The sequence below is a fragment of the Tyto alba genome, unplaced genomic scaffold (genome assembly GCF_018691265.1).
Source record: "Tyto alba isolate M040663 unplaced genomic scaffold, T.alba_DEE_v4.0 Super-Scaffold_7, whole genome shotgun sequence".
NCBI lineage: Eukaryota > Metazoa > Chordata > Aves > Strigiformes > Tytonidae > Tyto > Tyto alba.
In genome coordinates, this window is record NW_024881328.1 from 14,755,324 (window position 1) to 14,782,723 (window position 27,400).

At 37.2% G+C, this 27,400-nt stretch overlaps 1 protein-coding gene across 3 annotated transcripts in view; it reads right to left on the reverse strand.

The window, feature by feature from the left end:
• Positions 1–27,400, reverse strand: part of PTPN4 (protein tyrosine phosphatase non-receptor type 4) — a 117,682-nt gene that overhangs the window by 72,572 nt on the left and 17,710 nt on the right. For all 3 annotated transcript variants that reach the window (XR_006164509.1, XM_042783774.1, XM_042783773.1), the window contains exon 2: positions 2,292–2,446. Coding sequence is in view for 2 of the 3 variants with exons in the window: in XM_042783774.1 (XP_042639708.1) it covers positions 2,292–2,429 (138 nt within the window). In the remaining variant the exon portion in view is untranslated. The remainder of the gene's footprint in view (positions 1–2,291; positions 2,447–27,400) is intronic.

Sequence of the window (27,400 nt, forward strand, 5' to 3'; positions counted from 1 at the left end):
AAACAATTTCATAAATATTTATTGTCAAGTATTGTGTCAACCACAATAAAGTAAAACACAGCTATAAACCCAGAAAACCTGTATATCATGTAGTTTAGCATACAGTTGCTGTGATTGAATACTTTAGTACTTCCTATTTTTGAAAAAACAGATTGAGGCTAAGACCTGAGATCAAAATGTTAAGCACCAAGGAACTTTTTATTCCCTAAACTCAGTTTTAATAATCTAACTTGCAGGTTGAGCTGCATAAATAGTAAAGCATGACCCATGCAACTAAAATATTTAGTACACTAGGAAGGTAGCAAGAACATATTACATTAATTTTTCTTGTGATAGAACAGACATTTGAGGATTTATAACTGGTGATCTACTTTAGACAGGCACTAGCATTCTCTATAAACATACAGCTTTTGAACAACTAGATCAAAAAGAAGCATAATCTTCCACACCTATTGTACAACAATTATTTCTAATTTTAGCCAATTCTTGTAAGCAAACACAAAACTGCAAGGCAGATATTTTAATAGAAAACTTATGCACCTGAAAGCAAAGAACACAACAGTTACAATTTCTCATGCAGTTTTAATGCTTTGTCTCCAACTACATTCTGTACATACTGCTTTTTGGCCGGCGGCATAGGCTGGGAAACTGTTAGCAAGGATGAAAAGATAAGAGATACAGAAAAGCAATGGAATACTGTAGAGGAAAATGGAAAGAGATATGGGACAAATTATCCCAGAAAGAAAATGATGCTTGATGTTTACAAATTAAAGTCTTTGGTCATCCCTCCTCTAGCTCCAACATCCAAAATGCCCACCTTTAACTACTCAGAAGTCCCAAAAAGTTAAACAGCTTCTGAATGAATTACAAAAATGCCTTAAGAGAACATCTTAAAACCTTCTATCTTGATTGCAATGTCTAAAACAAATAACCACCAAGTCTACCTCTAAATCTTAAGCCACCTGAAACTGGATCCTTTCAAGTTTTTGCAAGATAACAGAGATTTCACTAATAAGCAGTTGCAGGCTACACAGGCTCTAACCACCTGACTGAAGAACAAAGAAATGCAATCACTCCCACAAATCTTCCCTAGATCATTAAGATGTACCAATATGGTCACTCAGCACTGGCTATCAGAATTCAATATAATTACTGAGCATTAGAACTTTTTCAAATAGTCCAAATTAAAGTTATTCACATAGATTTGAGAACTGCTTCAGTTTCTCCCTCACTTCCCATCTGAAGTCCCACAGTCTTATTTGATATTGAGCTACTCATTCACTCCATTAGCTGGGCTGAATTCAATTTTCTCTTGAAAAACTTTAATAATCATGCCACTTGTAACTTTCACCATCACATTATTGAACCGTACTCCACACAGAGTCATCAATTCTATAGCTTATAAAGTAAAAGCTGAGTTCTCCTGCATCAGGATACCTCACAGCTTCTTTTCTGTTGAGTTCTGGTTCTTCTCACACAAAGATTGCTTTAATGTTTTCTTGTGAGACCCCTGCCTGTTTGTGTTTTTTTTTTTTCCTCAAGAAGTTGAAAGAAATGGTTGCACTTGTGTAATGTATGCATAAGAACACAAACATTTTAATTTTCACTCCTTATCAAGGATCACAGATTAAAAAAATCTGATAAATAACCTATTTTAAATTCCACGCTCATATGTAAAAGTTAATCACTTTTCCCAGTAACAGTCCTTAGCATTCAGCAACCAGCTTCCTATTTCCTTTACTGTCATCCTCATTAGTGCATTAGAAGGTGATAAGTTTAAGCAAAGGGAATCACAGAACAAGAATATAATCCGAGAAAAGCAAAAAACGAAGAGATACTTTAAGAGGATAGCTGTAAACAAATACAACCATAAACAGAATTGAACATAGCAAGCTAGAGAGTCATGAGACGAGTTACCATTACACCTTACTCATGCTCAAAATGCAAAAAACAAAATGGAGCAAAACAAAAGCCTGCTTCTCATTCAACTCAGTGGCAAAACTTCCTTCCATTTCCACTACACAACTTTATTTCTAGTGATTCTCTTAATGGACTAAATTATGCTTGGTATAGTCAATTTTGAAATGAAGATGTGTTAGTGCTATAGAGGATGCCAGAATGACTAAGTTCACAGTGACTTAGTATGTACGTGTACAAGCACGCCTGCCTGAACATAACTTCCCCTTCTATTCTGTACTTAACACTATTTTGAAAGTCAAACACTAGCCACAGAAAGCCAGCAAAGGAAAGCAAACCTGATGATGCTGATTTGCAATAATCAAATTACTTACATTAACTCTGAAAGCTTGTACAGTGTTATCCAGGAGAAGAATGTTGCAGACCACCTCCGTATGCTGCCTGTCTCGTGCCAGCTCAGATGCTCGTACATTGTAGGTTCTGCCAGCAGGCAATCGGAAACGTGCGGTCATTACTGTCCACACAGGGTCTTTAGGCAAAACAAAAATAAAATTTAAGAAGATCAAGAAATGCAAGTGCAAGAATGTCATACTTTAAAGAAAAGTCAACACACAACAAGTCCATTGATAAAAAACTCCATTAAAGACAAAAGTAAAATGAGTACTAAATTCATGGTATCCAGTAACAAAACAATGTTTTACAAATTATAACACAACCTTATTCCAAAATACTCAGTGCTTCACTTTCTGCTCACTGTCCACTCCCTCCCTATTTTAAGGTTGTTTTGTGGGCTTGGGTTTTGGTTGTTTTCTGTTTTGTAAAGATTTAGAACAGCATTTTGACTGAAAAAAGCACTGTAACTGCTGGGCATCATGGCTACTAGGCTCCCATTGTTAGAGGCAATTAAGTAATTTCAGTGCAAAAGAGAAAAGAAAAAAAAAATGCTTACACCAAAAAGCTTTATAGAGAAAAAGCATGAAGAAAACAGCAAATACACAAAGATTTTAATTCATTATTCTGCAGAGCCTGTGCCTTCACTGTATAATCGACATGAGAATACACAACAATAACAAAATCATTAGCATTGCCTTTTTTTTTCCCCCCCCTCTCTTTTTTTTTAAAAATTACAACATGAATAGATGAAGGTTTGTCAAACTACTGAATCTTCAGTCTAGGTCAATTGGATTAGATTTACCTATCTAGTTTGGAAACACGAGCAATTCTTGTTCTCCGAATAAGGAACTGTGACCAAAACAAGTCCACAACCTGCACTAAGTGCTGATAAATAAAATGTAAGAATTGAAACATGACTTTCACATTTCAAAACTAAGATTCTAATGATTATCATGCAACCCCAATCGAGCAAAGTACTTATGTGCACACCTGATGCTATTAGCCCTAACCAATGATACTAGTTACTTTCTTAAGCACCTCACAAGATCAGAGACTGTGATTCACTTAATTACACACTCAGAAACCTATTTCTACATCCTTTGACAAGGGTGTAAGCAAACAGAAAGTTTCATAACTTAAGTAGAGGATATATTGAGATAGAAAATCAAAATCCCTTAAAAAGCAGTAAATGAAAACAGGTATTCTCAAAACAGAATATAAAATATTCATTTATCCTTATTCTGCAAAAAATTATTAAGACTTCAAAAACATTTACATGTTTGCTTCCTATTTTTTGGGCAAGTGGTGGGTGTGTACCATGATTTAAAAAAAAAAGAGAATTTAGCAGAGGACAGCATACATCCCAGCAGAGACTGTAGAGCTTGCCAGAATCATAAGAGGTATCTCTCCTTCAATATACACAAATGAATCGGGGTAACAAGTAAAAGATCAATCCCCTCCAAACAGTTGATAGCTTAGATACTTAGGCCTTCAAAGGAAAGCAGAAGACCAAGATCCAAGCCACCTGTATCAGGAAGGGTTGGGGACTCTGCAAGTTTAACCTTCTTCACACCACCTGCAGACAACCTCCTAAGCGACTGCACTAAAAATCCCTGAGGAATTTTGCTTTTCTGGAGAATATCTTCAGCTCCTTCAGCATGACCACACATCTCAGACATAAAAAAATCTTTTGGATGATAATTCATCCTTGCAAAATGTTTCAGTTTTGACTTAAACAGTATTTTCAGATTAAAAGTACCTGTTTCCTTACCAGACAGCTTTTTTTTTGGGGGGGGTACTCAGTCACTCTGGCTTCAGAACTGCAATGCTGTACTTATGCAGAATTACAGCAAGTTTATTTTTGTTTTGCTAAACCAACACAACAAACTGAGAAAGGATAAAGATAACAGATAAACCCACCAGCTGCAAGCTAAACTCATTACTTTCTCCTAATGATTAAATAATGAAAAATTGTGTCACAAACATCAAAACTCCAAAGCAAAGCCTAACAACAAAGTACACGTCTGACAACTCCTCATGAAGAGGCTGCTTCCACTATGTCTTCTACAAGTCCCAAAAATATAAGGCAGAAGAAAACCTTTATGAAGAACAGAGAACTGAACGTCCATACCAGTGATCTGAGCCAACAGCATAACATTTCACAAACAATATTTTGTATTGTAGACACAATCTAAAAGTAATCGCCTTACTAGACATTATGGCATAAAGATTAGCATCTTCATCAGTGCAGCTACACAACCAATAATTATAGCCAGGACTTTAGAGTGGTCTTTGCCTGCCAACTGAATCAAAGGTTTCAGAAAAGCAAGCAATTCGATTAAACACAGTTTATCCATACCACAGGAACAACTCTTTGACAGGCATATTTACAAGGATTTGAATAAGTGACAAATAAATTAAGACATAGGGAGGGTTATCTTAGAGTCCATCCCACAAACACAAACAACAGTGCACAAAGTAGGACTGTTTAAGCTGCCAAGTAAGTATTGCAGTCCTCACAAAAACATTTGTTAGCGAGCTAGGACGGTCTAACTCAATCTACAACTTTGCAGAAGAAAAAAGCACAGACTTGTTAAAGTCCAGAAACTATCATGCTTCAAGGAAAGAAAAAGGCAAATCTCACCTTTGCCTCCTGTTCTCTCCCCTATTTTTCTCTTATTTGGTGATCAAGACAGACAGTATTTCTTCCTTCCTCATCACTGCCTTAAACTAGACAGAAAACTTCTAGGTTTCAGAGCAGAGAAAATCTGCCCTCAGTGATCCTCAAAATCCTTTAATACCAAGCAACCATTCACCATGTCATTCGACAGACCCAACCTACAGACCTGGCAAGGCTCTTGCTGTAACAGATGATCATCACTCCAATCAGAAACATTGAATAGTCGCAGTCAGTGATTTGGGTCTTTCTCAATGTACATAAATGCAGTGGTCAAATTCAAGAAAGAAGGCACTGTATTATGGGTTCACTAAGGCAACAGAAGCAGCTATCTTTGGTCAGAACAACAGTTCATCTAGCTCACAGACCTGAAGGGCAATGCCTCCTCACTGTCTTTAAGGAAGGAAGAAGTTAATAAAACACACACACAAAGATACTTCTCACATATTGTTCCACAGTCTGGAGTTTAGCATCTTCCTGGTGTGGAGCTAATACTCACACCATGCTGGACTTCAGTCATTCCTGAATGTTTTCTTCATGGTCTTAGGAAACCATGTTTTGAACTTTCAGGTTAGGCAATGAAACATTATATTCCATGTCCCACATACAACACGTAGTAGCCTGAACAGCCATCATCTTGTAGATGCTTTTCTTCCATGAAACTAAGAGGCTTTTGCAAATACAAAATACAGTTTTAAACTTTGTATAATAACTGAATACTTCTACAAAATGGAAATATAACAGCCATGAAAGTAATAACAAGAAAGGTGACTAAAGACAGACTATTCTCTGCAAATCACATACAAAGTTATTCTTTCCCCACATGTCAGCAAAGAAACTACATAAGTATGTAGGCATTATGTTAAAACGCCTTCACCATCACATGCTCTCTCAAAAATACTCCTCTTAAGATGTGCTGGGGCTTTACGTCTAACTGCTTTGTGGCCAATCATGTGTACACAACCCATATTTAAACCTCTATCAGCATATGTACATACAAAATGGACACAGTTGTTAAGCACAGATAGACCCTGCAACTTCTGGTCTTACTGCAACACACTTGTTTTACAATGTAATTGGTCCTCAACTGTATCTGTATCATCTTTACTATTCCTTTATTCCAGAAATACAGCCACCAAGAACACAGATAGTATTATTTCTCCTGACCAGGTTGAAAACATACTAACAAAACAGTGAGATGGCTAGATATTGCTTATGAGGCCATAAATCATAACTATCTGATTTCCCAGAATATACTGCTATATAAAATAACAAAACTGATAAAAATTCAGCTATGTTGGTTGCAAACTTCTGCAACGAAAATATGTTATAGCTAAAGTTAGTATGGAGTAAATAAAGGACTGACTTCAGGCTCCAAAGTAAAATCTGCAGTCCACAAAAGAAACAGGAGTAAAGACAAAAGGTGAGATTCAACCAAAAAAGTTTGAGAACAACTCATTTAAACAGCAGGTTAACTTAAACAAGGTACTACTGTGTGTGCATATCCACGTCATGGACAGTACCATGACCACTTACACTAAAAAATCTTTCTATATATGCAAGTGGATTATTTAAACTGAATTTAAATCAGATTAATCTTTGCATATGAAGAAAGTATTTGCTTATAACTTGTCAGCATCTTCTGCTAAGCATGTGATATTCAGACACTTGAATTCAGAATCCAGGGCAAGTGCTGCTACAGCAACTGGAGAAGGACAGAACTTGCGCAATAAAACTCCACTTACTCCCTCCACAGACAGGAGAGTTAAATCGTACATTTCCTGCCTGAGCTCAGGTTTCAAGGGATGAAGCAATCCTAGGGAGTGTTCCCTATCAAAGGGCAGAACATTCCTGCAATACTGGCTTGGTTAGGGCATAAAAGAGCACACAGAAGCTTCACAAGTGAATTTTCAGCATCCTCTATTCTTTTATGTAAACGTATACAGTAAAATGACAGTTTGCTTGGGCTTACAATAAACTAGCCAATTTTAATCAGCTTAATAAATAAGCAGATGGTTAAGAAGGTAATTAACTGAAATTTAATTTATCCGAGTGCAACCAATTCGCTCACTTGAAGTAGGAGTTCTTCTAAAGAGAGTTTGCATCAGGTACTGTACACAAAGACAACCGCCTTAGCACAGTACAATATGCACATGTGCGTGCAAGGACATGAGAAATTTAATTTTTCATGGCTAATCTAAAGCAGCTAAGAAGCTAATGTGTTGCCAGATTTCCATTTGTTTAGAAGCTGGTATTTTAGTAACCCAGAAGGCATGTAGCCCACCTGCTGATTTGGGTCCAACCTAGTATATGAATTTGCTACAAGAGGCAGAAAAGTAGGCCAGACTCATAGAAAACCCACATCCTTACAACATGATGTAGCTTGAATACATTAAATAGATTGCAGACCCCCATGGTTGCTAAAATTATCCTGACAATCTAATTAGGAGAGGGAAGAAAAAAGAAGGAAAAAAAAAAAAAAAAACAACAAAATACTATTAAAAGTACAATGACAATTTTGAAGGTTTTAAAAAATTAATACAACATACTGCATTTCAAATAGAGTTATATCTAGAAGCAATCTTCATATATGTTTACCGAAAACGTTTGTGAAACTGCATTAAATATTTTAACCAAAACCAGTTTGAAAATGATGAACGTTAGTTGATTGTGCACTATTCTGAGAGAAGTCCACATTAGTCCAACAAATGAAAGTTTGAATGTTTTATCTTTCAAAAATTTGTTCTGGAAGCTTTCAGCAATTGATGTAGCACACAGCTTTAAGACATTCCTTATAAATAAAATCAGAGTAGAAATGCATTTTCATTCAAGTGAATCGACCCGTGCACAATCCTGAACTCATTCCAACAATTCATACTTCATTCATTTCTTCCTGCTTTCTGCTGACCAAACAATAGAAAGTATCCATAATTCTTGAAAGTTGATATGTAAACTTTGTGTCATTTCACTTTGTCATCACCAGGTACAAAGGTTCAAGCCAGACCTCTAGCCATACAACAGTATCATTAATGATTCTGGGCTCTATCAAAATCTTCTGTTGTTTTTTTCCTAAGTTTATTAATTGTCTGTAATATAAAAAATAATCAGAATCATTCTGCATAAGGAAAACAACATACTCCTGTAAAGCTACCACATGTCCATTTATTAAAATCTTCCTAAAACTTTCACTGGAAAACAGGGATGCTGCATTTTTCCTGTGGATGAACTGGGACAGTTACAGTGACTGCATAATGTAACTACAAGCACAATTCCTTCAGTGCTGCTACATTCCTAGAGCTGTCAAGAGATGCTGCTGGATTCAGGGAGACACTGGCACTAGAAGTTAGGTAAAATTTCCAAAATCTCAGCAACTTCTCTTCACTGGTGGGTAGTCAGGTTGTGCTCTCGTTAGCCCAGGTACCTGCACAGGGTTGGCAGCTCTGGGATCCCAAGCTCAACCCCTCCTCAGTCAGGGCTTCCCACACCCTTCTTCACAGCCTGGCCCTGAGCAGCCCCCTCAAGACTTGTATTATATGCAGGCACTCTGAGCTGCTTGATTAAATCGCTCACAGATGCAAGAAGTATAGAACAGCAAATTCCTGCCTGCAAGTACATTACTCTTTACAGCAATAGAGGAATATACGTGAATCACATGCCCCCCAAAACATACATAATCTCACCTGCATTCCAGTGCATGAGCTACTCCTACATCCTCCTTTTCCACATTCTCAATCCTCAACCACATGAAGAACCAAATCTAACACAAAAAGCATTAATACTTGAAGTATATCTGACAGTTTCTAAAATTTTTGGGCCCGAAGTTCAACAGATGAGAGAAAAAAAGTTGAATTTAGCCTCTCTCCTCCCCATCAGCCTCTCCTATACATGAGCCAGTAACAGAGAATTAATATTCTATCAACTTATTCAGATAAGTTTCTAAAATTGTAAATTCATCTTGTCTTATGAACACACAGATTTCGTGGGGTTGACTGTGGATTTCAGTATGGGCTTGACACCTAGATTAATAATTACTCTCAGTTGAAAAATTAGTGGAGGACTTCTTTTTAAATTAAGACCTCCTTTGGATAATGTTCTTTATCCTCCTTGGATAATGTTCGTTATCTACTTCTTTGGACAGGGGTTTTAAATTTGAACAACTTCTATGTGATATCAAGCATGATTTTCACCATTATAATCACATCATTACTAATAGAGACAAAGGTTAAAGACAAAACACCTTGCTCTGTCAGTCCCAGAATTTCATTCTTTCCAACATAAAAATAATAAACAAGTGTTTGGTCACTCTACACAGGATAGTGGCCAATCTGTTAAATAAAGCTGGAGGATAAATACCAAAACACAGCAATTAGTTGGGTAGTACTGTAGCAATCAATTATATGATCTGAAAAATAAACTCTTTTGACAAATTGACAATTCCCTGCCTTGCTCCTTCCTTCCCCCAAGAACAAGAGTATAGCTAACAGAAAAGCCTATTATAAATGACACTTCCATCTAATTAAATGTCAATACTCATTATGCTTGAACTGTATGAACAACACTCCCAAAAGAAGCCTCTCAAATTGCGCTGCTCCCTTTCTCTGCTTTGGGTCTGTAGTAGGACAGTGGAGGAAGACTAGTATCCGATTTTCTTCACTCCTGTATGTAACATTTCAGGAAACACAAAACCAGCATGATAAAATGCATTACTTACGAGATTACAATATTTACTGGCACAGTTTAGAAGTAATACTAATAAAACAAGTAGTTCTTAGAAACCATGCCATCAACAATGACAATTATTTTGAACCTAAAAACTTTATGTCCTCCCTTTCTATGGCCAGTCATTTCTCACACGAAGAAAGTAACTTTCGTCTTCACTAATCCAGGACTCCAGATTAGACACAGCCCAAGAAGATAATAAAAAAATTTTTTAGAGAAAAAAAAAAGACCAGAAAAAAAAGACAAATAGACTTACAGATTCCAAACAGCTCGATGTGGTTAATTTTAAACCCATTTTTAATTTTCAAATTTCTTCTTACTGAATAACTGCCCATACCATATTAAAACTGGCAGCCTCATAAATACACTGCATTTCCATAGCATATCCTTTCATAGTAATACTGATCTCCTCTTTCATTTTTTGACCAGTTTTCTAGACAGGGAACTAAGCTACAGAGAGACTGAAGAAATACACCCAATGCACTTCAAGTCTGCAGCTAAGAAAGATTTAGAATAGTCAGACTTTCTCTTCCTTCCCCCCTCCTCCCCCCCTCCCCCGCCAGGTTCAACCCATTTCCCTTTTCACTGCAACAGTCTTACAGGTCAGAGTGTGAACAAATGCAAAGACAACAGAAAATCTCCTTCCAACTGAAGTCTGAGTACTCGCTGACCTGATAATAAAAGTAATTCAGAAGAGACAGGGCTTTTGCATCACTTCCAAATGATGCAAGAAAAACATCCAGAGTCCACATGCCTTTATGAAAAGGCTTCATATCAAGTACCTATGGTTATTCACAACAAATACAAACCCATCTGTCCTACAGGTGACACACTGAAGCTACAATCAGACTTGAAACATCATATGATGCAGTCATATTGCTTCTGACCCAAAGATCTTTTATTTGCAGGTGATACTCAGGGGTAAGGTAAGTTTTATAAAACAAGTCACACACATTTGAACACTATGTGTGAAGAAGTTTATGTGAGGTTTGAGAGATTATTTTGAGTACAAATCTAGAAAGTTTCTTTATGATAGCAATATACCCATATATACCTTAACAAACCAGAAAAAAAACACCTATCCCTCTGTTAAGCAATAAAGTATAATTAATCTGCAGGAGTCACCTGGATCAGAGTTACTGCTTTACAGAATGCTTTAGGAAAGGTATGCCATGGTGTGAAGAAACAGAGAGCAGGCAGCTGAAGCTAGAAACGTCTTTAAGTAAAGATACTGGTATATTTTAAGGCCTGTAATGAAAACAGAAGTTGATGGCAACCACCAGCTGTAACGGTGGCCAGCTTATGAGACAGTAAAGGCACATGGAAAAAAGAGCCCCTGGCTGCACGGCTGTGGTCACCTCACCGCTACACGACCTCTTCAGCCTGTGTGATGGACAGCATGCACCGAGTCAGCAGCAGCCCACGCTCCCGGAAGAAGCAATGTAGGATGGAAAATGGCAAAGCTAACAGGGAAAAAAATTAAATCTAACTATTTAACAAAAAAATCCCAAACAAACAAAACAAAACAAAAAAACAGCATACCAAACCCTGTGGAAGGGCAGATAGCTGAAGCAGTCAGAAAACAATAAAGCTGCCAGGAAAAATAACTAGGGAGAATAGTACTGTTTAAATACCACAGAATGGTAAATGTAACTATTCTTCTATATTTTAAAATATTATAAATTAAACAAATATGTAAACGCATTGATAAGACATAAAACCACCTTGTTTCCTAGTATGCAGCTGCCAGCTCGTGACATTTGGAGGCATTTATCACGTGTAAAGATAACTAGGAATAAATAGAAAAGTTTTCCAAGTGAGGTTCACCTCCAATATTTTAAACTTGATTATATTCATAACCTGCCCTTGTTTGAAAATAGCCTTAAAAATGGCAATCCATGACCCTCACACAGATGATTACTACATCTAATTTATCATTCCTAGAGCTGGATTGCTTATTCTTAGTTTCATGACTCAATGCTATAATAAGATGTAATAAATGAAGACTATAATGAAACATTACTAAAATATCTTCTTGATAGAAACTTCTCAAAATAAATTTGCAGTAATTTTTAAAATGTGTTCTTAAACTAGGTTAAATAGATTTAAATAGATTTTTCATTAAAAGGAGATTCTGGCTCCCATACAACTCTAAGATTAGGAAGCCTAAATATTTACTCACCAAATGAAACAAGGGTTGAAGTCAGTGCAAGTTGAGACAAACTAAATCCAGAACACAAGGTGATAATAACAAGTTAGTATTTTATATCTTGCTTAGGGGGAGGGGGAGGGAGACAGACAGACGACGATGACACCAAATCAGCAAACCCAAAAAACCCTAAACTTCTGCCTACAGCTTTCCTCAAAAGTATCAAGGGGAAACTAAATTTTATTCCCTTCTGCTATACAACTCAAAAAAATATTTCTTTACCTATTAAAAAAGGAGTTTACAATCCTCTACAGGCCTAGGAGAAACGAAAAGGTCTTTAGTATCTAAAAGGAGCCCAGTAATCTTCAAGCCTTTAATGACAATGTACAACTGCCTATAGCTAGAACAACATAATGCAGTCCTTTCAGGACACTAATTATTAACAGCTCTAAACTTGAGAAACAGCCTGACTACACACGCTGAATCAAGGAAATGTAGCAAGTGAGAATTAGGTTTTGATTTCAGCTTTTCCATCTACAAACAGGAGAGGTTTTTACAATTTAAGCAGCTAAGAAGAGAAAGAAATTACATGTGAATAACAACTGCTGGTCTTCAACAGTTGTATACAACTAAGCAGATAAAAGAAGGGTAAAATACCAAATGCTGTAAAGTTACATGTTCTAACTTGGTATGACTGTAAATTCACGTTCTGTATGACCTAAAAGCCTCAACCCACAATTATCTGAAGACATCAACAGAAAACATACCGATGGAGAAAATCTGTAGGCTAGCTATTAGCCACTTGAGCACCCACAGATCAATACTGCTGCACGCAGCAGGATCTTCAAGTCCAGAGCAGCTAGTTGAATTGGCAGCTTTAGTTCCAGCCATGGCATCTGTGTTGTGAAGCCTTTGAAGCTGAAGGCAGTCTGAATTGAAAACAAACTGGCAAAATTCAGAAAAAGCTTTTATTCTACTCATAGCCAACTTCAAGTTGAATTTCGGCTGGCACTAGAACTGAAGTATTAGACAGAGGGAGGAAAGTTGTCTGTGTATATTCTGTTCAGAGTTGCTAAACCAAGCCAAATTATCTTCAATAGACTTAAACACAGCAGATGCTAATTCTAAGGCTGAATATAACCAATTGGACACTTTCCATCAAAATTAGTTTTTAATCAGAAATGCCATTTCCACTAAAGAGAAATTTTCACATGGAAAATTTCAGTTTGCCAAAAAACACCGATTTTCTGCTGGAAACATTAAAATAATGCCTGTCTGGCTACCTGCCTGGAAAACGCTTGTCAACCCCGCTTCCTCCTCTAACAGAAAACAAACCAAGGGAAGTCTTCTAGCAACGCTGCCCAGAGCGGTGACTTCACTCCATCCGTGCTCCTGGCTCTCAGCTGCCCTGCCTTGCACTCCTTTCCCGAGAACCCAGATACTCAGCCTCTCCCTGGCTTTTTGGCCCTGGGGTGTGAACACGAAGCAGGTCACCTCTTCAGTTGCTCTTGGGGTGCACACTTGAGAAAGACCCCAAAGCATGTCTGGGCACTAGAACGAAAAGCTCTCTGCGCAGGGTGAAAGAAGCTTTGCTGACAGACCTGCCCAGTAACAAAAAACGTCATCCTATTCATATCATACCAAATTTTAAGTTCTCCTTTTATTTATTTATTAAGGGTTCTCACATTTATAGAACTTCAGCAAAGCTTAGGTAAGTATTTTTCAGACTCACCGCTGCCTCCTCTCAAAGGTTTTCTTTATAGAAAATAATTTCCATTTTCAAACCAGCTCAAGAGGACTATAAGTTCAAAATTATATGAGTGAATGTGGTAATGAAAATATTACTCATTCAAATGATTAAGCAGCTAAATTTGATAATAATTCACCTGCAGTGAAATTTTAAAAATAAATAAATCACAGTTTTTGTGGGTTTCAATTCTTCAGCAAAGTATCTTAAAGAGGTCTAAGCTCCCCAGATTCATAAATTGTACAAAACTACTTTGTAAAAGGATCATTTTCAAAGATCTTGACCAGAAAATGACAGGACAATTTTATCTGTACTTCGTGTGAAGTGAAACTCAAAGCCAAACCAAAAGTTTTCCAAAATTGTGGCATACTGACCTCAACAGTCGCACCCTGTCAGGGGTTATGACATGACAAAATGTTAAGGCCAGACTGCAGGCTCCATGCACTTATCTTCATACTTTGAGTTTTGTAAATTGTTAAACTACAATCAATTCTGTATATAAATGAGTAAGAGGAAAAATTACCTTCATGCATATTTCTAAGAGTTATCTAAAAATGCTTTTCCTTTTGGATTTGCATTTCCTTCATTTGAAACTAAACTGACAAACATACAAAATCATCTGTAAAAAAAAGTATTGGAAAAAAAATATAACGCAAGAGGAAAGACAAGATGCAGACTTACATAAAAAGTTTATAATCCTTACCAGGGTTCATCAAAGCAGACTTCTGAAAAAACTTTGAAGTTTTATGTTTCTGAATATGACTGTTTTCTTCCTTATAGCTTTGTTCTTTAGAGAATTACACAGTAGTACTTGGAAGTTTCCACAAAATTAACGTAACAAAAATAGCAGATGTCATTAGTGGTGTGAAAAGCAACATCACACTGTCAAGACTAACTATGAATATACTGCAACCAAAAAAAACCAAAAACATCCCTTCAATCCCGCATCCAAAAAGTAAAGGCACAAATTTGAAGGTATGCAACTGGAACAGGCATTGTATCTAGAAAGAAGGAATTTTTTAATGCACTACAGCACCAAAATGAAGTCACACCATGTTACCCAAGTGAAACTAAAATTCACTGATAAACTCTGTATTTATATACTATTAACCTCAGCCCACCCAATTAAATCTCAGACCTTTAATTAGAAGTTAGATTCCTTTTACTAATGTTGTAGTGAATTATTTTCCAGGTACAGAGTACACATTTTCTATATAAAAACATTTAATGTCATTGCATTTAATAAAACATCTAACTGAGAAAAACTATCTGGTCATTTTGCTTGGAGAAGAAAAATTCTAAAATCAGCTGCCATTCAGAATCAACAAAAAACTTCAGTACTGTTGGTTTGAGAAGAATTAATTCAATTATTCTATTATTTACTGAATTTATTTTTAGTAGGAAAACAACTTCTACAATCTCCTCTAAAGCATTCATGTTCAGTAAGACAATAGAAGCTTTAATGCTTCTTTATCATATTGGCTCAGTTCAGTATGAAGTTTCATGTCCACTGAAAAAGCAGGCACAGAACCATGTTACAAGCCAGTCAATCAACTAAAAGTTAAGCAGTAAAAGAAACATCACCACTCCAGTTGGAGTAAGTTTGCTGAGAAAGGCAAATGAACACAAACATGCAAGTTAGTGTATAAAGTTAAAGACCAACAGGCTATTATAAGGAGAAACTACTACAAAATTATAAAAGGCTATATGTAAACTTAATGTCACACTACTATTTATCACATTGATATTTATGGTTTCTCTCACGTATTTACAGCTCTTAAGCAAGAACAAAACCCTGAATGCAGTTTAGTCATCTGCATATCACAGAGTCTTCAATTTAATTTACTTCTCTGCTGCTCCTGAGAACTTTCATCTGGCCAAATCAATTTCCTGATAGAAAGCTAGCAACCTACCTCCTGCCACAAACCAACATGGGAAGAGCCCATCACCCCTGACAATACCTTGACAGTAATCAAATTACTTTGCGTTCTTCGTAAAACAACTGGAGGTCTGGAAGTACCCTGTTAAAATGTCTTCTCTGCCACTAAAACTGTAAGGTGGTTCAAATCCTCACCCCGAGCCTCTTCACTGTGTTGCAGGCTGCAAGCACACAGTTACCGTGCCTCAGCTGAGAGGCTGGGGGCGAGTTTGTTTTTTGTTTTTTGTTTTTTCCACTATCAGAACTATAAATGCCAACCTGATTGTAGCCACAGCCCAATACAGAAGTCCACACGTCATCACAGCAAACCTTCTCAAATTTGTGGTATGAAAGATCAGACCAATTTTTTTTTTTTTCTTAAAACAAAGCCTACTTCTAAGAAACCCATGCTGACAGAGGTGGTTAAATATCTAGTCACTAAACTGAGCAAGTGAAACACAAATCAACTTTTCCACTACATTGTCTATAGCTGACATCTACTTATTCATAGTAAAAAAATGTAATCATAAAAGTTGCTCTCAAAAGAAGTCTTAATCAAGTGATTAATTTCACTTTATATGCTACAGTAAAGTTCACACTACTTGTGTAAAAAAAAAAATACTGTTAAAAATTAACATATGTTATTTTACTGTTCAGATGTATATGAGAGAGACTGTAACATCCTAGCCTTTAACAATCTTTTCCCACTGTTTTAAAAATAAGGATATAGCATTCTTTTTCTCTTTGAAGTCTAATGACTAAAGCAGCAGACTGATATAAAAGCCTTCTATGCAAACTAATCCACCTTCCAACATACAGCAGCTTTACAAAATACTTAGTAAAAAAAGCATTCGGATAGTCTCTTCCACTATATTGCAGCTAACAGATACTCTGGTAACTGAACAAAACCAGTTGCAATCCCCAGACTGTTAGAAACCAGAAGTTTGCAAGGCTGTTCCATCTTTACTTGCAGTCAGTTCTCTTTGTTCCTGCATGCGATGGCTAAGGTCCCGAGCCGCACCTCTGCTGAGCCACGGACTATGCAAGGCAGCAGGTCTGAATGACAGATTTTAACCAATTCCCCTCAGTGCTCTCGGTTCTCCTTTGATTCTACTGAAAAAGTACTTTAAGTAATAATGAATGATTATGCTGAATGTCTGTTTCAAATTTGTAACAAGCATTTGAAGCATGTGGTAGACTACAAAAAGCTGACAGTGGAGACTTAACACAAGGCTTAGTGAGCATGTCTTCAGCAAAGTTGGCATGCTACAAGTGACAGAAAGGGATTTCATAGTCAAAATAAAAAGGTAATGTAAATCTGCAAGAAAAAAAACATCTTATCCACAATACCATGATTTCCAAAAGCATGTAAGGAACACATTTTAAGTAGCTGATCTGTAATGACAGCCCAAGCAACAGTCACAGTATAAACTCAACTCTGCTACCATATTTGTTATTTCTATACAAGGGGTGAAATTCTGTCCTCTAAAGCTATGACAAGTATCTCATAAGTCAGTGTACTTTTATGACAGTAGACCTTTAATATTCGGAAATTCAGTACAAGCTATTATGTAGACAGCTGACATTTAGCCAAAACCCCTATAAAAGACATGGCAATAACTCCTCACAGTGAAAACTAACCATGGAAGTGATCCTGCACTTCTTAAATATAGGAAGTAACTACTTCCTCTGGTGTAATTGTGGTCCACAACAAACACTGTAGAGGGCTTAATAAGTAGGTGTATTTCTGTTCAGCATTTCAGTTCTCAAGGATCCATGCAAAATGACTCATACTCCAGTGTGCACTGGTATGTGGAGACGTGAATATCTGACAAACAAACTGGAATTCCTTCCAGCCTGTGGAGCTAAAAAGATTCAAGACTTTTGACAGAAATGATAAAATTAAGTGTCCCTAACAAGAAAAAGATTTGCAGAAGGTACCCAAGTTTCCCAGCTTCTTATCCTTTTGGTAAAGGTGAGAATCAAAATTTTTGCTGTTTTCTATAAAAGTAGTGGAAGGGAAGCTGCCAGCAAGTAAAATCATCATTTCTTTAAATACCTTTCCTTTGAGGCCATCACTGAACACTTTTTTTCTGCTCAACTGCCAAGCAGTCAACATTTTGGGACAGATTCATTTCCCTCTTCTAAAAGGGAACAGAAGCTACTGTGGATAAAAAAAACACCTCTCAAAATACAGAGCACAAATGAGTATCTGCACAGTGTCTCCCTCTGAAGAATGCCATGTGCAGAGACTACCGATGGTAGAGAGAAGGAACATCTAAAATTCATCTTGGTGTCAGCCATCCCAAAATTACCAGCAGCCCTTAGAAGAAAGTTCGCCATTAGATTAGGTGTGATTAGTCTCCACTAGAGCTAACTTGCACAAATGAGAAATCATACCTGTAAAATCAATTCAGTAAGCAAATCTCAAAAATAACAAATGAGGCAAGTTTTACAAAGAATCGATCTTAGTTTCTCAAAAGATCTAGAAGAGCTGACTCTAGGCATTTATGTTTTATTTAAAGGAAAATGCAGTTCTAAAATTTCCCACTACAATTCTTGCTTATATTCAGAGTTCGTGAACTCACATAAAAGGCTATGGCTCTTATAGTCAAAGGTATCAGCACAGACTTGCAGAGAAATGAAAACAAGTTACAATAATGAATATTTAAGTTACTTTTATGAATATCATTACAGACAACAAAAATTCCTATCAAGTTGGTAATATAAACAAGAAAATTTTCTCAATATATTTTCTCATTTTATGAAGACAGATATGGTCTCTCTTGGTAGAGCCATTCTTCTATGAATATGTGACATCAAACGTAAGATTTTTCATCTTAGCAAGTACATGTTATCATCCCTAAAAGAAATAATAGATAACAGTGGACACTGCAGATAGTACATTGTTAAATTTATGTTTTCAGGCATTTAAATGTGGCTACTAATACCCCTTTAAAAGTCATTAGGCATCGTTAGGGAATTTAAATAATATACTAATTAAGTAATCTTAAAATAGCCTGGCTCTTGTTCCTGTTGTTTTCCCTGGGAAGGTAGGTAAAAATAAGGTTCAGATTCACAAACTGATGGCTACAGATTCACTGATTGGTGCAGTTAGCCATCTTGAAACTACAGAGATATTTATTTATCACTCAAACCGTCAGTTCTGTACCATTCCCCTCCTTCGGGTATTCCAGATCTCCTCCACGTCCCTTCTTCACTTCAAGGCTCTAACAGTCCTCCTTCTAGCTGTTCAATTCCCTTCACCACTCTAATCCTTCTTTACATTATGAGCATTTCTTTAATCATGTTTCAGCTTCTCCTTGGCCTAATCCACCCTCGTCTTTGCTACTCCACACCCCACTGCTTTGTGGTGGATACAGAAGATGGAACAGCAATAGAAATCATCAAAATGTCCCCCAAATCCACAGAAAACCAAACATGTACCACCTGGAAGCAAGAAGAAAAACTGTAGCCAAGAGACAAGAAACATGCCCAAGTCTGCTCACAAGCTTAAAAGAGAGACACCAGGTACACCGATAGAGTAACACCACAGATGTAAGGTGCCCAATGCACTCTGCTGAGGTGTTTTCCACATGGTTATGAATGGAAGGGCTGGATGGCAACAAAATCACCTACACGGCATTATCAAAAATCATTAAAAGGCTTTTAAATCTCACAGATTTTAACATGAGGTACAGAAATATTCCCACACCATCAGAACAATCCATAAAGGACCTGAATAGTCACTTCCCCCTAACAGTCTCCCAGATGAACAAATTTTGAGTTAACTCTGGGTTTCAGAACTTCGCCCTGCCTCATTTTTCTGTCAACTTCACCAACAGAATTAATTCAATGCCTTTAATGCTTAGGGACAACCTCCTACAAAACAAGACTTCCAGAAGAGAAAACCCTGCAGGAAAACTGATTAAGTACAAGTTTATTCTCAACATGCACAAACATGTTGACAGTGACATGATACAGCTAAGTTTTCCGATACATAAGAAGAAAACTTACAGCCTCTATCAAGAGTGAAGAGACAGCTAGAAGATAAAAGATTACTTTTGTTTTTTCTTTAAAGTAAAAATATTATACAAAGTGCACCAAGAAAGAACAGCCCAACAACATACAAATGAATCTGTGAAGATGGCATTAAAAGGTGATGAGGTCTCCAAACCAGCACACCTGAACTGCTCCTCTTGGGTATTATGTTTGAAAACTCTTCTCACTCATGTGGCTCCACAGTCAGGCCCAATAACTTTCTTACACTCTCTTCTTTCGGCACTGTTTAATAATTAAATTGAGCTTCCTCAAACTACTTGCTACTTTCTGCATTACACGACAGAAAGTGAAACTCCTACCTGATACAGAGAGCCACTACTTTTTTCCCTTAGAAGCGAAGACATAATATCATAGAAATTATGCTATTATTTGACTTCTTTTGTTATAAGGCAGCATCAGTAAAACTACCTTGGACTGTTTATTCCAACACTTCTTCATTATCTAGAATTCATAACCTTAAAAGAATAATAGGCTTAGCTAAAAAGCTATTTAGCTAATAGCTAAACTATATTATCTTAGATATTCAGTTTATTTATATTGCCTACAAAAAATACTATTCCTCCCAACTGCTGTAAAGATAAGTTCTTGGGGCTTAGATAAGAAAATATCATGAGTCTCATTTAATATCACTATAAAGGATAAAACGAAAGTCTTCTGTTGTTGTTGCTTTTAGTTAATTCTTCCATGCTGTATTAACAATAACATTACCATAAAATTATTTAAAAAAAAATTTGTTAAATTTGTTCTAGTGATGTTCTACAACAGGCACGCAGTCCAACATTGCTGAAGCACTTCTGAAGGTATCATGTACAACACCTCAGAATTAAAAGGCTAAAGAAGAGGGACATGTGGCAGGATCCCGAACATGCACATTAACAAAGAAACTAAGTAACCAAGTTCTTCTTTTTTCCACTCTCTATTCACATCCATTTTCCCCTGCTGGCAGCTCTGCAGCACAGCCCAGTTTCCCTGGAAGCAGCTACGGGAGTCACGGGTGAAGGCAACAGGAGTGTTGTTCTGCAGGGCAGGGTCTCTCGGCATGGTGGTACTGTGCTCAGCTGAAGGCACAAAACTCCTCCTCGTGTTCCCACAGATGTTCCGATGAGATATTTTCTCCAAATGAAGACACTAGTATCACACAAGCAACAGCCATATTTGCTGATGGGATGCAATTACTTTCTTTTTAAATAGCAAGATGTTCTCATCAGAGTATCACAGACTGGTTTCAGTTCTTTTGGGGCATCAAGTCTTTCACTACAAGTACGTTAAATATGGACTTTAGGAAATTCTGCATTTCCAAAAATCAGTGGTAAACTGAGTTAGCAACAAACTTCATCTTAACAAAGAAGTAGTAGACAGTCCAGAATAGCAAGGCTCGTGAAGATTCAGAGTGACAAGCCAAAACCAAACCACCAGCCACTTAGTTTGGTTTTCTGTTAAATTCTTCCTGATATAATTTAGTGGATCTGTGACAGAGATGAACAAGCTTGCCATATTACGAAGAAGCAAAAAATTTCAACCCATGAAATGGAGAGGATCCTTTCCCCATTACAGAAAAAGAAACCTGGGAGCAGATGTATGCTATTATTTAATAGCATACAAAGGAGATCCGAATATGTTTCATTTACACCATGACTGTGGGGAGCACTCTAGGTGCCAAAGTCCAGATTATCCCTTCTGAATTCCAGCCACCATATATGCATTAGCAGTACTGACTTCAGAACTAGTACACTTTAGCAAGTATCTGTCGTACTGACGAGTCATCTAAGTACAACCATGAAGTTGTTGAAACAGGCTGCCAGTATCAGACTTCAACAGCCTCTGAACTGTCTGCAAACCAAGTAACACCAATAACATCCTGGCCTACCACAAAATTATTGATACCTTCTGTGGAAAGGTACAACAATGGCATACAATTTATTCCCTAGATCACAGGAAGGAGACTCCTGTGACCCATGACTGGAAAGTCATGGTGGCTCCAGGAAACTTAAAGTAGAGTAAAAACACACACAGACCGATGGGTCCCTTTACGATCCAGTAAAGGTTTGAGAGGTCTCAGCTTCTCAAATGCAGTTCCAGCTGAATCACTTGACTCCTGAACTGAGGCTGCCAGGAACATTACCCAGCACTCGTAAAACAGCAGGTAGCCAGTGCTGCATGTCACGCCACTCCTTCAGCATTAGTTGATGGTGGAGTGGCTTGGAAGGCAAGCCAAAGAATATCTGAGTGTTCTTCAGTTCTGACTGTTCAGAGAAAAGAAATGAGACAAAGCTTATCCTTTCCAGATTCAGAAGCTGGCATCAGGATGCTCTGGCAATTTCTTAAGAATGAGTGTGATGTTATGTGCATCAGAAAGAGGGGCAATGGTAAAGAGTTTATTACCACCACCACCACCACTTTATCCTTTTGAAAAGTAGCTCCCACTCTCTGGGAACTGGCACAGCATGTTTATTTACCAGAAGGTCACACAAAAATCTCTCAAAGAGAGAGAACTTCTCGTCAGCCAAGAGTACGAGGGATCTACAGTGCCCATCTGAGATTGTGCTGTTCTCAAACTCTGAAAGCTGGAGCTTGGGAGAGCAGAAATCCCTGTTACTTAACACAAAACCAGCAAGAAGCTTGTGTCTGCTACTGACAGGCAGGCAGACTGCTAGGAGCTATTCTGATTCTCTATGAAGGATGTAACATGAGCATTATTAAATAACAGACGTGTCCATCTGTCCTCTGGAAGTATATAAAGAGAAACACAAATTAGAATTTCTTCACAGTGTTAGATCATCCGCCTTTCTCTAAGAAAATCTGTTAAAAAAAAACAGAAAAAAATGAAGAGGTGCCAACTAGACTGAACAAGTGCTGACAGAGCTCATGAAAGTGCAGAAAAATCTCATCTAGCTCTCAAGAAATCCAAATTAAGTAACTGAAGAGCACAGATACCTAAACCTACAGCTTATGCTTACTTTGTGGTAGGCTTTGGTTTTTAACAGCTATATAGGCTACGCTACGTGTACATCTCTCTGGCACATGGTGGTCACCATAGCACAGTAACTTACATCTATGAACAGCCACTAATATTTTTGCCACTATATATTCTATTAAGCCATTTTGTAAACTTGCTGCTACATGCCTCTGAAACATGATATGGGAAGATATTGGTAGCTGGAGTAGGAATAGCCATGCCACCACTACACGGCAATTTTTTATATTTTAATAATACAGCAAATCTGGTTCTTACCTCTCATCTTGCAGTTCTACAGACTGTTGAAGTTTTAGTCTGAACCACAAGGGATGGGAAAGGTCTTAAAATTATAGTAGTTTGAACATTCATTTGAAATTCACTTTTGTAGTTAGCTTGTTTTCCTGTTTTGTTGGTTTCACTAAGAAGTTCATTTCAGTTTTCTATTAAATATGATTGATAGAGAATTTAAAAGAATACAAAATTGCTTTCCAGAGTAACTATATCAGAGTTAAGGGAGATGAGAGAGTCGTTACTTAAATGCCTGTTTTCAGAACACTTACAGATAAAAATACAACTACAGAAAGTACATAAAACCTAAGCAAGGCAGCAGGGGAGAAATAGAAAACTATTTGACAGCAACATTTAGGTAAAGAGAACACAACCACTATCTCCACTGGCAGCAATTCAATAAAAATATTACCTCAGTAATCCGAGAGCAACTCCTGAATAAAGATCATGCCTTCCTTTCAGTAGGGAAAAGAGAACAGCAATTCACGGTCTTATGGAAAAGGGTAGGCGGTAGGATCCATGTTATCAGCAGGTACCAGCAGTACAGAACGGGCTAAAAAGACATCATACAACTACTGAGAAGAGGAAGAAGGTGACACTAAGAGATCTCAAGCAGGGGAGGGCTGCCAGCCTCATGACATGGGCATCAGATCCCCAAGTGCCCATGTAATAAGGCCTTAGGATATTTTGGAAAAAGGTGTAGAGATCATAGGACATAAACCCACAAAAATCATATTATTTACATTTTAAGTACTACAGAACAGTCTGCTTTCTATTTCTGATTTGGAGTTATACTTCAAGACTAGAATTCAACAGTTCACGTTCTTCAGAGCAGTGCAACAAATCCTGGAATTAAAGTTTGGAAAATGATCTATTTACTGAAAAAAAAAGCGTGATACTGATCTGTAGCCTAAGCGAGTTCATGTTTGTTTCAGTGCATTAAGCTCAAATTTTTGTTTTACTTTGTGGTTTGATCTTTGAAATAACCAAAGATTGATCCTTTTGTTCTAGAAATAAACGAAAATTTTGAAAGTCAATAATCAGGATCATGATATTCAGAAAGAAGGCAAGGACAACACAGTGAACTACAACTCATATGACTGACCAGAGAGTAATTAACATCATTCCTTTCTGAAAGGATGTACACAGCTGAATATTAAAGGCAAGCTGCAGAAACTGTGTCTCAATGGTGTGTGTCACACTGTTAAACAATACCACTTTCTCTGTTACTTTTTTCCAAGTAAAGAAAAGAATAGAGGGAACGTAATTTACATGAATTTAAGAACAACAAAAAGATACTCTTAGGTTAGCTGCAACATTCTGAGACTTAAACACATGCAGATGCACTATTATATAGAGGTTTGGATTGAGCCAGAACATCTATTTAGCCAGCACCATGGGAGTATGCAGAACTGGATTTAGGTGTGAGTTCATATTCTTTGCAGGCCTTAATGAAGGCTCAGATTTGAAATCACCCAGCTTTGCAGTAACTTAAATTCAGATATATATTTTACCATTTCAGAGCAGTTTAATATCTGTAGAGTAAAACAAACCACTCTCTCCCCCCCTCCCCCCAAAAAAACCCAACCAACCAACCAAAACACAAGCACTTTTATGCTGCTATTAATTACTTAATTGCAGACTAATGAAAGTGCATCTCTAGACTAAGGAAAAGGATGGGGTTATTTAGCACATTTGTTTACTGACAAATAGTGCCTTATGGTTTCAGGGACATGAAAAACAAAATTATTTGTTGTGAAGGTATCCAGTCTCTGCTGGAAAGACACTATGAAAGCAGATAAGGTTATATTTCATCTTTTTTGTTGCTAGTGATTCTACCAAAATAACTTAAGTCTTTAAAATTTCATACTAAATAGGTTTCATACTGTGCTGCCTTGGAAAACTACTGATTTAAATAATTCTTCTAAAAACTTATACATATCCAACTCCAACAGCTTATCAGTCTAAACCTCATCGTAACTATTTAACAGATATTTCCAAACAACGGTACAGGTTTGACTAATGATGCCCACCCAGATGATTTAAACATGAGGTTTTCAACATGTCCGGAGAATGACAGGCTCTACCTCCTGTGCGCACTGAGAAACAGAGGCTTCTACTGATGTTGTTATCATGTATTATAAGAAAGAGATGAACAAGCAGCTTTGGAAAATACGCTAAGTAGTAAGGGGGAGAAGGAGAGAGGTTAAGGGGAAAAAGCAGCAGAGGTCAAGATTTCCAGAAGTAGGGTGTGATCACATGAGAGACAATTAGACTTTACTCTGATGAACTCTTTACTTTGATATAACCTGGCACCGCTAGCTAACGCAGCATTCCTGACCCACTCCTGATTCTGGCCACTCATTTCTAGCCTTGCATCATCCTCTCCCTACTGCTGATATGGCCATTTGTACAGCCATATGGTAAACCAGAGTGGGGAATTAAGCAGCAACACAATTTTGGCAAAATTATTTTTCAGTCAGACCAATTCCCCAATATGGTCCACTGTGCAGTGGCATAAGCACTACAGCAGCACAAGGAGGACAGCAGGTGGCCACAAAAGGGGGAAGCTGCTTCTTTCACGGTCAAAGTAAGAAAAACTAAGTAAAGGTATTAGCATCCAGTGAAGTGAAGATCATTCACTTTGGTAAAAACAATTTCAAGCAAAGAATAAAAGAGTGGAAAATGGTAAAAAGGTAGGGGAAAATGTAAAGAGAAATTAAAAACTTAAGTTTTAGATTGTGTATTTACTGAATTTGCGGCAGAATATGACTCAATAAAATGCAACAATAGCTAGAGTAATAGATGGGATTAATATTTTATTTTTTTAGATGATGAAGCTAAAGCAGGCAATTCTTGTGAAGAAAACATCTAAGGAAGTCAGCAAGTTAAAAAGGGATGAAGAATGATGATTAATGGAATGGAAAGAGATGAAGATGCAAAAGCAGAGGGGCAATAATTTACAAAAAGAGACAATAGCATATTCTTCCTTGAAGCACCAGAGACTCATGCACCCTCCACCACTTTCACAGCTATTTATGGACTATCACAAAATAAGTTTGAATTTATTAAAAAACCAAACCATACACCAAACCTAAGTTAACTTCCACATGCCAGTGCTGAAATAATAGCAGTCTTTTTGTTTATCCAAATCATCTTCTATATATACCTGAAACTGCTGTATCATTTCTCTACTTAACTGCTACTGACCCCCCCTTAAAATCTCCAGCATTATTTAGGTTCCTTTCACCACAGAATACACAAGGACTTGCATACAATACAACAAACAATGACAATGAAGAATCATTTGGAAGAAACTAGTGGTCTGTGATTTGTTTTGTGGTGTCTGAATCCTTAATTTGTATTTTGTTTCAGAAGGTGCCAAGGGAAAGGTTATAACTATAGTATTAACACAGGCAATTCTAGAGAGGTCAAGTTTCCAAAGCATCATGAAAATTCAGGGATAAAACACAGCCAAAGACATAATGTGAAAGAGGTGATGGAGACTGACAGGAAACTGCTCTAAAAGGCTCCCTGTACTATTTCATCTGAAGGTGGCACAATGTCTGGCGTATCAAAGAAAACGGAATGGTTGTTATCAATGCACACGTCAGAGAAGTTTTATTGAAGCTGTACTTAACTATAAAAAGGCTTGAACAGAACACAAACTCAAGTGCCAAGTCTGACCTAAACCCCTCTTTTTTGCTTGTGCTTTACAGAGGTCTTCAGGAGTACAGGCTGCTTTAATACAATCCATAATGAGCAGCAAGACTCATCGTACTGTGTCTGTACTGGTAAAAGACTTGCATGGAACCTGGTATTTGCTGCACTTTCTCACTTCAAATTTATATACTCAGTAGGCGTACAAAAAAATATAATCTCCTTTTATCCAAGGATCTCAAAGAGTTTTACTGGGAAACAGTATTTCTCATTTATAAAGGAGCAGAACGAGATGCAGAAAACTGAGTAATTTGCCTGTCATTACACAGTGAGTCAGTGGCAGCAGCCCACACTGGTCATACATCTCTTGCTGTTCTTATCAGGTACTGGCATTAGAATAAGGTCTTTTATAATAGTTACATGCCATATGTATTAACAACACGATCCTCAAAATTTCCAATTTATGCTTGTTCTTTCTTTTGCTATGAAAATGAACACTGAAGCTTATATAATGCACTCTATTTAAAAAAAAAAACATACTAGTGGCTTCCTTTTTCAGTCCAGTACTTCACTGACTGAAAGACACCGGAAATGCTTTCAGGTTTACCACAAACATTTAAAAATAGTTACACTTTTTACAGAATAAAAGTTATAGCCATCAGTACCTACATGTTAAAACCAAACAACCAGGAAACTGATTTATAACCAGTTCATATGTGCCTACAAGGAACATTCACTGTATACAGGACCTGTGTCTTGCACGTCTCCATGTTTTTCAGCACTGTCAGGATTACTGAGTTCTGAGTCCTTAATCTGATCCAACACAGCACTTGGGTTCTTATCTACAGTGCGTGCTGTGCCAGTCCTTTTGATGCAGAATTTTTCTCCCTGTGGTATGAAAAGTGACTAGCGCA